We start from the raw sequence: 11739 nt of genomic DNA, 5'->3' as shown, positions 1-11739 counted from the left end.
CTTGGTGTATGGGGTGGGAGCAACCTAGGGACCTGATAGGTGAGGCCAAGAAAGTGGTACAGCAAGGAGGACTCTGAGCTGATGGGCTAGGGTTCATGTTGGGGCAGAGATGTGAAATGGGGCAGCCAGAAAGACTGGAGGGCTCCCTCAGTGAGAAGGGATGAAAGTGGTGATGAAAATGGGAGGGTAGGAGGTGGGGGTCAAAGAAGTGGGACTTTCGGGTTTAGTGTTTTGGCCAAGAGCTGATGTTGAAGTTGGCATACTGGCCCGTCTAAAGGACTCATGCAGAAAGTTAATTAGCAAAAGTAAGAACTAGAAGTTCTGTTGGCTTGAGCAGGCGTCAAGGATCACTGTTACTTTAAGAACTGGCGTAAACCTGCATGAGTGACGGGGAGGTTCCTTAGAGAATGAAGGTTAAAAGTGCGGGTGGAGAGGCTAACTATGGGACTAGGGCTTCTTCCCCGTGAAGCCAGAAGAAAAGGAGAGAGATGTGTTATAGAGCCGCCTTGTGAAGACACAGATGTTGAGAGCGATTGGGTGTATTCCAAGAGACCTACTTCAGGTGTGAGGAGAACCGCGACCTTGGCCATAGCCTGGGAATGGCGAGAACTGGGAGTTCTTATTGGAAACGAAGGGGGTCAGCCTCGAGCAGCGAGGAGGCTCAGGCAGGCCGAGGCGGGCAGGCTGCAAACCTTCCCTCCAAGTCCCTCGGTGGCCAGCGGGTCCCTAGCTCTCCGCCGGCTCCCTGCAATTCGGTGATCTCGCCGGAAGCACCCCCAGCGGCCCCACTAGGTCCATTTAGGGCTTTCAGAGACCTAACCGGCCAAAACACCGCGGTGATGCAGGGGGTCAGCCGGCACCCAGCGGGCGGCCCGGGCGCCAGGCCGGGCGCTGGGATACCGGGACGAAGCCCGCAGTTCCCAGGCCCTCCGCCTGGCGCCCCCTGGGCTTGTCGGCCAGGCTTCTAGGCTCACCCTCCTCCTTCTTAGCTTCCTTCGCCCCGAGGGAAACCTCCCCTGGAACTCTCGCCTGGCCTCCAGGTGGCTGCCACCACCCCGCTTGCTTGTCCGGGGCCCGGCTTCCTCGCCTCCTGCTGCCCAGCTGGGGTTCTCCGAATCCAGGCAGCGGGAGCCCGGCCGCCGCCGCCTTCATCTGGAAAGAGTTAAGCCCTCTCCCAGATGGATAAGAAGCCAGAGGACGGCTGTGCCCCCTCCCCGCCCCCACACCCCGGTTCCGGGAGCCCCAGGGGTGCAGCCCGGCAGGGGCTCCCCGGGCCGCGGGGCGCACGTGCAGCTGACGGCCCAGGCGGCGGCCGCGCTGCCGGCGTCTGCCCGCCGGGGGTTGTGGGGAGCTCGCCGCCCCGCCGCCGCCGCCAGCAGACTTGGCGCAGGGCTGCGGATACGGCGCGAGCCGCTTTCCCTTTCCCGTTCCACGCGGCGGGTCGCGTGGATCTCCGCTGCAGCCGGGCGGGCTCGCCCGCGCGCGAGGGGGACGGCGGAGGGGAGGAGCCCGAGAGCAGGGGAAGGAGGGGGCCCGCCGGCCCCGCCCCCGCCCCGCCCCCCGCGGCTGGAGCCTGGGCCGCAGCCGGGCGCGCCGGAGCCTGCGAGCCCGCGAGCCAGCGAGCGGCGGCCGCGGCCTCCCCTCCTCGCGGTGCCCCCGGCGTCCCGGTCCGCGGCCCGGCTGATCCCGGGGCCCGCAGCCCCCGGGGCAGGGATGCATCATGGCCACGCTGGCTTGCCGGGTGCAGTTCTTGGACGATACGGACCCTTTCAACAGCACCAACTTCCCCGAGCCCAGCCGGCCGCCGCTGTTCACGTTCCGCGAGGACCTCGCGCTCGGCACCCAGCTGGCCGGGGTCCACCGGCTGCTGCGGGCGCCGCACAAGGTACGGCCCGGCGGGGGCGGGCCGGGTCCCCGGGACGCAGCCCCTGCTGAGGGGCGCGCCGGGGTAGGGGCGCCGCGGGCAAGCTGGGCTGGGCGCGGCCGGGGGACACGCGCCCGAGGGCAGACCTCCCCCCTGCCCGTTAGGCAGAGGGGCCCGGGCGCCCGCCGGCTGGCTCGGGATGTCCCCGGCCGGCGAAGTGGACAGCCCCGCGTTCCGGCCCAGAGTGGGGGCGGGCGGGGCCGAACAGGTGCGGCGCCGGCCGGAGGCGGGATGGGGAAGGTTCCCCGCGCCGCGCCGTTAGCTCGGCCGGGTGGGCGGGGTGGGGCTCGGGAGCCGGCGGTCGGTCCCCAGACCCGGGCGGGCCCCGAGCGGCGCCCGGAAGGAACCTGGGCCCCGCGGGACTCTGGTCCTGTGGAGGAGCGCCCTGAGCGGCGCCCGGGACAAGACCTCTCAGGCCTCTGGGGCCGCTGAGGGCGGCCGCGCGACCCTCGCGATCGAGCACGCTGCCCAGGGACCGCTCTCCTTCTTCCCCTGGGGGGCACCGCGGAGGACGCCGCCCGCGGCTCTGCGATAGTGCTCGGAGCCTCCCCTTTTTCTTAGAAGCAGGTGGCCTTGGGAACCTTAGAGGAGCAGTGGCTGTGGGAGGAGGGGCGGGGGCGCCGAGGGGCGGCGCGCGCACAAAGCCCGAAATGAGTGTCCCCTGGGAAGAATGGCTTCTCAGTCCACCCGATAGTTTTTTTTTTTTTTTTTTCCTTTAACCCTTTGCAGGACAGGCATCTTGCAAAGTGCGTGTTGCAAAGAGCTGGGCGTTGAAAGCCAACCATTTAGTTACCCAGGAGAACCCTTACTCCCACTTTAAATAGAGTGACTGCACCTTGAAGAATTACTTTGCCGGCACATTTTTTTTTTTTTTTTTTTTTGCTTAGGATTCCTATCAAAGCTTGTAGATTATTTATTCTTTGAGGATCAACACTGATAACTATTTGGAAGAGATAACCCTTGATGCCAAAAAGAATAAAATTGATTTTTAAAAATTCTTTAGATTTCTGTGTGATGTTCACTTGCCTTGGAAGTAGAGAGGGAGGTTGGTGTGGAAACCGGTGAACTTTGGCAGTGGTGTCTATGAGTACAATATCACTGGTCCCCCCTCCAACTCCCCACTACTTAATGAGTAACCCATCTTCAGGAATGAGGAATGGGGCAGTTCTGTCTCCTCTCTGTGTTGGTGCAGGATGGCTACAGTCACTGCTCCTGGGAACCTCTCTGGCCATAAAAGATTGGATTGGGAGAATGATGTATTGTGGTCTCAGCTTATCAGATTCACTTTTGTCAGATATTTGGTTCTTCTCAATCAGTGGATTCAGTTAAAAGTTCTCTGAGGGCTTCTTCAGCATCATGGTTATTTCATTCATAACGGTCTCTGATTACAGTGATCTTTTGTTCAAACCACAGAAGACTCATAATTGTGGCCCTGTGACCTTGAGGTGGTTTCCTTGGATTTCAAACCCTATATACACGGGCTGACCTTTCAAGCTGGAAGCTGAAGTACATTTTTATGTTTCCATGGAATAGCCCCATAGCCTTGATCCAGTGTTCCTAGTCTCACAGGAGATCCTGATGTTCCAGGATTATCCCACCCCCTCCACTCCCCCACCCCCTAGAAGGCACAGCACAGCAGTTGCACTGGCTCACAGGACTTTCTGAGAAGGCCCTTGTAGAATAAATGGAACCAGAATATGTCCCACAGAGACCCTTGACCCTTTGTCTTGGGGGGGCCCAGCCAACCTCAGTCTCAGTGTCTGTTGCCTGCAGTATAGTTAGATATGTGGCATTGTTTTTCACATCTAGAGCCAACTGAGTGGCTGGTTCTATTAGCCAGGGTTCTGTAAAGCAGAATTCAGGGCATTTATGTGCCTAGGTGCACATTTCTATTGTAAAGTGCTGGTTAATTTCCAGCAGGAAATCTCCTGGATTGGATGATGCCTCTGTTATAGAAAGAGCTAATGAGTTTTGAGCACTTGGTATGTAGGTGTGTGCTCTACTAGGAATGTCAGTGCAGGATCTCATTTAATATTACACACATCTATGAAGTGCAGACTTTTACTATACCTATTTTACAGATGGGGAAACTGAGACAGAGAGCAATTAAAGAACCTAGTTTCTCTGGTAGGAGCGGGGAGCTGAGATTCTAATCTGGTCTGTGTGGCTCGAGACTCCATTGCTGTTCTGCTTCCTGGACCAGCTGTTTGGCTGTGGGCAGAAACAGCCTTGGGCTTCTGTTCCACTGACTTGGGAGTTCCCCGAATCGGCTTCTTAGGCCAGGTACTTTTTGGCTTGGGGCAGGTGAATGTTAGAAGCATGAGTAAGAGCCTTGAGAGAGAATTCCAGCCTGGTAGAGTTCACAGTCAGAGGTAAATTAGCTCACGGTGAGGGAGTGGGCAAGCCCCTGTCGTGGATAAGTTTTCTAGATCCCATTGAGCCCAGCCTGGCAAGAGGAGGAGTTCTGTGCGGTGAGAGGGGAGATGCGTGGCTGTGATACATGCAGACACTCTTAGCATCCTCGGCCGTCCTGCCTGGGGGTGTAGACTTCTGCTTGAAGTAGGTGGCACACTCAGAAAAGCGTGCAGGGCCTAAGTGAGCAGCTGGATGAATTTTCACTAAGTGGACACACCTGTGTAACAAGCCCCTCAAAGGCCCCTGCAGAGGGTCTTAATTTGTAAATCTCCCCTAGGGATTCTCCTGTGCTTGGGAACCTTTGAACTGGTTAACCTCTCAGGTCCTTCCCAGCCCAAACTTGAGTCTATGCATCTTTTCCTAACCTAATGAAATATGTATACATTTATCTCATGTTTGCTGACTCCATTTGAAGTTAGCTGTTCATCGAAACCATTGTCTTGGATGAAAACAACATGTCGTGCTTATAGTGCTTTATCTTTTTTTCCCCAAGCTGCTAGACTGAAAAAAAAAAAACCCCACAACATCCTTGCTTTTTATAATAGTTCCAAGAGGATAATTAAATAAATGATTAGTCTGATAACAAAAAGGTCAGAACAGGTACCGTATTCTCATTGGAGGAGATGTTTATTTTGGTGGTTATATGTTTTATCTGGACTACATGAGGTCTTTTGTTTTCAAATGCTGTATAAACAGGTGTTTATTCCTGGCTGAGTGTCTTAAGAAGAAAAATAATTGTAATTACAGGACTTCTAATTTAGAAAAAACTGTGCAGTAAAATTAATAGAATCCTAGAACTTTCAAAGCTTAAATGTCTTTGGATTGATTGACACTGTGAAAGGCTCTAAGGATTCTTGTTTCTTTTTGATAGGCAAAACTGGAATTGTAGAATGTTACAAAAAAGTGGTAACTAGCTTGCGTGTCAAAATGGCAATTATGATCTAATAATTTAATTCAGGAAATGTTTCCATGGCTGCTGCAGACTAGAATAGAGCAATAATAGCTCTCAGCTTCTGGCCATGTGCCTGAGCCAAGCACAGTCCTAGACACGCATCACCTTGCCAAGCCCGAGACCACCCCATGGGTCAGGCACTGGTACTGTTGCATTTCACAGCAGAAGTGCCCAAAGCAGAAAAAAGTCAGCAGGCCATGTGAGTGGCAAGTTCCAGAGTTGGCATTTGGCACCAGGTCTGAGCCCTTAATGGCCCTGCTTTTGTGTCTTTAGTTTCTTCCTTTGAGGCAGCCAGCCCACATTTCAGAGTTCTTTCCTCTCATTGGATTAGCCTTGACACTGTGCCCTGTTCATTCCTTTCTCACTACCTTTGTCTTTGTGGTTCCCTTGCTGCCTCAGCTATCCCACCTGTAAAACAGCTGATTGCTGAGGATTAGAACCTTGGTCCTCCAGGTATGGGCTGGGCATCACCTGGCCTCTTAGAAACGCATTCTCAGGCCTCCCCACACCTGCAAGAAGCAGAATGTGCATTTTCCCAAGATGCCGTGGTGATTCCTGTGCACACTGCAGTCTGAGCAGCATGGATTAGAGGTCATTTAGGTCAGACTCAGTACAGGGCTGGTAGGGTTCTCTCGGTCTCCCCTGTTCGCAGATAACTTCCTTGAGGGTAAAGACCTGGCTGTCCAGTTCTCCAGGGTTCTCCTGGAAGCTGAGTAGTGCTAAGATGGAGTGTGAACTAAGTTGATTGATGGGCGTTAGTTTTAGAACACAAATCCACTGGTATTATTGCTCTAATGAATTTCCACCTTAATCCTCTTAAGGGACACATCTGTTTGCTACATTACATTAAGATTTTTTAAAGATGAGATCATTAGTAAAGTTGGCAAGGGTGTTGTGTCACATAGCATCTTAGGACAAAACTGTTTAAGAATATTGTATGAACAGCTAAGAGTGTCTCCATGCAAGTGGAGTTGAATCCGACTCTACCGTAATTAGCTCAGTTGGTTGGAGCCGTGCTATTGAGATCAGGGTCATGGGATTGAACCCTTTATGGGTCAGTTGGCTTTGCTTCATGCATGGCCACAGACTGCATCAGTAACGCAGCTGGCTGCCCAGCAGGTGCTGTCCTGTCTCCCTGCAAGGGTCTGTGTTGGGGTGGCCTGGTAGAAAATCTTTGGGGGCAAAGGGCTAACATACAAAGAGCTTGTACTGGGCACTGTACTGTGGGCCTTGGCGTATAACTTCATTGACCCTCACAAGAATTCTGAAAGATAGACAATGGTATCCCCAGTTAACAGATGGGGAAACTGAGGCACAGGGAGGTTAGGCAGATTATCTAAGGTCACACTGCTTTTAAGTGGAGGAGCTAGGATTTAAGGTCATCTTTTTTTACTCCAGAGCCTGTAGCCAACTGTGTCCCATTATTAGAAAACCAGCAGAGCACATGCTCTCCGTGCAGGGGGAGGGGGAGGGGGAGGTGGCCGTGCACGCGGCTGCCTGTCACAGGCTGTGACTTAAATGTTGGTGCTCTGGTAAGTCTTTACAGTGTAGAAGCTCTGGGAGTCTGTGCCTCTTGTCCCCAGAGTCCAGCGGGCTTCGCTCTGGAAAACAACAGGACTGCCTTTGCCCTCCTCCTCAAAACTAACTCTGAAATGTTAGTTTTCAGTGGTGGCAGATTTAAAACTGTTTGGGGCTTCCTAGGTGGTGCAGTGGTTGAGAATCCGCCTGCCAATGCAGGGGATACAGGTTCAATCCCTGCTCCAGGAAGATCCCACATGCCGCAGAGCAGCTAAGCCCGTGCGCCACAACAATTGAGCCTGCACTTTAGAGCCCGTGAGCCACAACTATTGAGCCCATGTGCTGCAACTACTGAAGCCCACGTGCCTAGAGCCTGTGGTCCTCAACAAGAGAAGCCACGGCAATGAGGAGCCTGCGCACCACAACGAAGAGTAGCCCCCACTCACCGCAACTAAAAAGAAGGCCTGCTCACAGCAAAAAAGACCCAACACAGCCAATAAAATAAATAAATAAATAAATTTATATAAACAAACAAACAAAAAAAACTGTTTAACATGGTGAGGCCAACTTGGGAGCACCCCTCCCACAGCATCCTTTCCCCTTCATGGTTTATTTCTCTCTGAAGATGAAACTTTTAAACTTTGGAAACCTTTCTGTCCTTAGATGTAAGACAGTCACCACACCTGCAGCCTCCACACTGTGTCATCTGCAGGTGATGCCCTGTTGCCCGTGGCTAGCTCAGGAATATCCCCGATTTAAACCTGGCTTTCTAATCTGTGTAGCTAGTTCCACATCTGTGGGACATTTTCAGTCTTGGGTTTGTCAGCATCTGGCCCTTTACAGAGACAATTAGACTACTTTTTGTTTTGTTTTGTTGTTTTAGCTATTTTACTGGGATGTGTTCCTGTGCCTTGTTCTGAACTAAATAAGAAAGAATGGAGAAATTAAGTTGCAGTGAATGTTAAGCCTCACCACAAGGATGTAATCAGCAAAATGTAGGTTGTGGGAAATTATACTTTAACCAACAGATACAGTGTAAAGGAAAAAAAAGATGGAGATGGAAGGAAACCTTAGATTAAAAGAGGTTTAAGAGATACATCAACCAATTGCAATGTGTGGCTCTAACTGGACACCTGATTCAAACAAACACATTGTAGGGAATTCCCTGGTTGTCCAATGGTTAGGACCCTGAGCTTTTGCTGCTGAGGGTGAGGGTTCAATCCCTGTAAGCTGCGTGGCCAAAACAGAAATTGTAAATAAATATTTGAAATCATTGGAGAAACCTGAATAGTGACTTTTTGATATTAAAAATTATTAAGGTTAAATTAACTAAAACATAAAAGTTAAAGCCAAAAATTAATAAAGATATTTAACATTAAAATTATTAAAGTGTGATAATAGTATTGCGGTATATTTAAGGAAAAGTTTGTATCTTTCAGAGGTACATACTGAAAAATTTACAGACGAAGTTATATAACGTCTAGAATTTGCTTGAAATAATCTCGGGTGATATAATCTCAGATGAGGGGCAAATAAGTAGGTGGGTGAGTGTAGAGAGGGAACAAGGTAGAACGTGAATTAGAGCTGGCTTATAGGTCTGTGGGGGAGTCATACTATTTTCTGTGCTTTTGCATATGTTGAACTTTTTTTTTTAATACAAGAGCTAAAAAAATAGGTTATGAGTTCTAATGTTCCCTTTGGGATCAGCGTCCTTTCATTAAGCGTCACTGTGTATCTTGAGGGTGTTTGCTGTGGCTGAGACGGCCAACCAGTAAATGTTTTGTAGTGCCTCCACTGATATCTACCCCCTACCCCGCCCCCGTCATGTTCTCGTTAGGATCGTTGAAAAACAAACGTAGGACATCAGTCTTTTAACGCTCAGGTTATCTTTCTTGGCTCAGCCAGTTCTGATGATGAACTCAGCAGTCATCAGTTACATAAACTGTTAGTTTAGTAAAGAAGTGTTAGGGTAGAGATATTATGCATGGAGCTTCCGTCGATGCATCTAAATTTTTGTCACTAAACTGAGATGTCACAGAGGCTGTAACTAATGATATCTATGTAAAAGTGCCCTGTTTCCCAATGGCTCTTGGAGGCTGTGACATGCTTGCTTGGCCATACCAGGGTCTTGCCCCTTCCCAGTGAGCCAGCTCGGCCTCCACCTTCAGGATGCCTCCAGAGAGCATCTCCGAATGCAGTGAATGCAGTGACATTCTAATGCATATGAAAATGTAAGTTGATTGCATATCCTGGCACTCAGCGTTAAGGGCAACTTTTGATTTCTGTGGGCAGATTTACCCATTTGTAGATTAGCTATTGGGGAGGGGGAAGATATTTAGCTCATTCAAGAAATTAAGTTACCACATATCAGCAAAATTATCTATATACCTAGAAGTTTGTCTATTTTTAGATCCACATAGTGACAAACGAAATCTGCATTGTATCTATTTACAACTTGGAAACATACCTTCTCTTCCTCACTTAGATTTGGAACCTAGAAATTAAAAAGTTGGACTCCAAGGCAAAATGTTTAGAACTTAACATTAGAAAAAAATCTCAAAGTTGTTGAAGATGTTGAAAGAAGGGAAAATGTTAAAGAACTTGCAATTCAATATAGACACATACTCCGAGGTTTGGCAAGAGTTCTGACACAGAAAAATTAGTTTGTGGGTCACCTCATCAAATATTTTTAGCATTCTTGGAAAGAGGAAAACCCAGAAGAAGACGTTTTTGTTATCGATTAGGCTGCTCGGACTCTTCATACAGTGGTGTTACAGCAGGGAAGGAAATGCCAGGGTCTTAACCAGAGTGCACAGCACAAGCCAAAGATTATCGTGAAGTTCTCAGAACAGAAGGTAACTGATGCATCTTCTGACTGTTCATCAGATCCCCAGAGTGGCTTGGGGTTCATAACAAGTGCTGATGGGCGAGCACTCCTGAGTGGCCACGTGCTGACGTGTTTAGAGCAGGCTGGAGACCAAGCAGTGGGTCCTCAGGGGGAACATGAGAAGGAGGTACTTCCGGGTCAGCCAGGGTCACACAGCGCTGGCTGCAGTCATTCACTGGGGTACCAGTACTGGCCACCGTTTTGACTAAAGAAGTTTATACCAATGACATTTTATACCATTTTAGTGCGAGTTTTGTTTTATCTGTGATTTGAGGTCACCTTCTCCAGCCCTCCATGGTTATAAAGATTAATCTGCAGTTGGTGGTAACATCCCTCGCAACTCATGAAAGTGTGAGTGAGCGGCGGTACTGTGGTTGAGACAGCTGGTTTAACCAGTGCTTCCCTCCCCCTCCCGCCCCACATCTGTAGTTTTATTAAATGAAAGCAAAATTTACTGTTAAGTGTGCTGCAGGCTGGAAACCTAGCTTTCAGTCCTTATGACCATTGTGAGGGGACTTCTGTCTGGTCCTGTGATTCCATCATGCAGGCTCTAGGCAACTGGAGGGGCACAGGTGCTGGACCCACGGGGAAGCGGCCGACTGAGGACCGGGTATCAAGTCGCTCAGAGCACAGTCTCCACTGTCTCCCTAACTTCCGTTGTGTTCACAGCCTGAAGGGGGTGTTTCTGGGCTCCCTGCTCCCCTACCTAGCAGTGTGTTCTTGGGCTAACACCCCTCTCACTGTCTTATTCACTGTAGTTTACAGCAGGTCTTGATGGGGCGGGGTGGGGGGGCAGGGGTTCCTTCCTTGCCTTGGAACATGGCCATTAATAGGAAAAAAGTAAAAGGTTAGAGGTAGCGTCAATTCAGTGGGTTTTAATGTGAGGGAACAGCCTAGGAATCAGGCCTGTGTGATCAGCTAAAGAGGAAAGAGAGTGAGAGCATGTCACTTCTTTGCTCCAAACCTCCCTCAGCCTCCCTGCCGTTCAGGGTCACTCCGAAGCCCTTGCGTGGCTGGCCTGCTGTTCCGTGAGGGTTGGTTGCTTGGTTTGTTTTGTGGTCTGTTTGGTTGACTGGTGTGGCCCTAGAGCCTGGAACAGTGCCTGGCACATCGTGCGTGTACAGTAAACAGGTGTTGAATGAGTGAATGATCATTATCAACTTCAGAGCTGGAGGGAAAAAAGAGGGGTCTTCTCACCCCAGCTGTCTCCATGCAGAAGTCCCTTCTGTAAAGCCTCTGGTCAAACACATTCTAGCTGCTTCGTCATGTACGATAGAGAGCAGTTGGCCCCCTCCCTTCAAGTGTGGCCTTTTCCCATTTTTCAACTTGATTTATTAGAATTTATTCTTTATTTGTCCCTGATTTTCACCAGAAAGGTGGATCCTCACATCCCCACAAATGGGGTTGGAAGTGGGTCTGGACCATGAATTGGCTGACTGAGCCCAAGAGGATGAAAATAGGATGGATAAGCGAGAAGAACCATGACCTCAGGGTTTGGCAAGTAGAGTGACCTGGGACCTTCAGATAGTGCCTGGAGGGAGTTGCAGGAAGTTTGTATCAAACCAGTTACTTTCCCCTGTGGTGGCAGAAGTAAAAAGCTGCTTTCTTTTTGTGTTAAAGCTGAGTCATATGCACTGTTTTTATTACTCAAATCAACACATGTATCTTGATGTGTATTTGTCTGGTACCCTAAGGCATCTTCACATTTGCATTTCCATTTTGCTGTGAACTCAAACTGTTTGGAATCTGGGAGATATTGCTGGGGAGAGGTCATGACTAACAAGGCTAGATTCAATGAGAGAAAGGCCAGGAAGCAAGGAGTCAATGCTTATAAAACAAAGCATCTGTTCCCATCACAGAATGAGCATGTGTATAAACTTTGAGACTGCAGAAAAGCACACTGAAGAAGTAGAAGTCACTTTTCTTATTGCCCAGAGGGAACCACTCTTAACACTTTTGCATCTCACCAGAATTAAAATACATAATGTTTTTAAACATTTATAATGTTTTAAATGTTTGACAAAAATATAAATATCTGAATAC

General features: G+C 49.8%; 1 protein-coding gene across 4 annotated transcripts in view; it reads left to right on the top strand.

Annotated features, from left to right (window-relative positions):
* Positions 1-1558: 1558 nt before the first annotated feature.
* The window catches only part of FHOD3 (formin homology 2 domain containing 3), a 475552-nt gene continuing 465371 nt past the window's right edge, over positions 1559-11739 (top strand). For 2 of the 4 annotated variants that reach the window (XM_057698545.1, XM_057698540.1), the window contains exon 1: positions 1706-1885. In XM_057698545.1, the coding sequence (XP_057554528.1) occupies positions 1721-1885 (165 nt within the window). In that variant the 5' untranslated portion in view covers positions 1706-1720. Of the gene's footprint in view, positions 1886-11739 lie in introns of all 4 variants that reach the window. The other 2 variants (XM_057698544.1, XM_057698543.1) reach the window with 2 other exon arrangements.

Source organism: Hippopotamus amphibius, chromosome 11 (genome assembly GCF_030028045.1).
Source record: "Hippopotamus amphibius kiboko isolate mHipAmp2 chromosome 11, mHipAmp2.hap2, whole genome shotgun sequence".
NCBI classification, from domain to species: Eukaryota; Metazoa; Chordata; class Mammalia; order Artiodactyla; family Hippopotamidae; genus Hippopotamus; species Hippopotamus amphibius.
The sequence above is the reverse complement of the archived record's forward strand: the minus strand, read 5'-3'. Positions and strand labels throughout refer to the sequence as shown.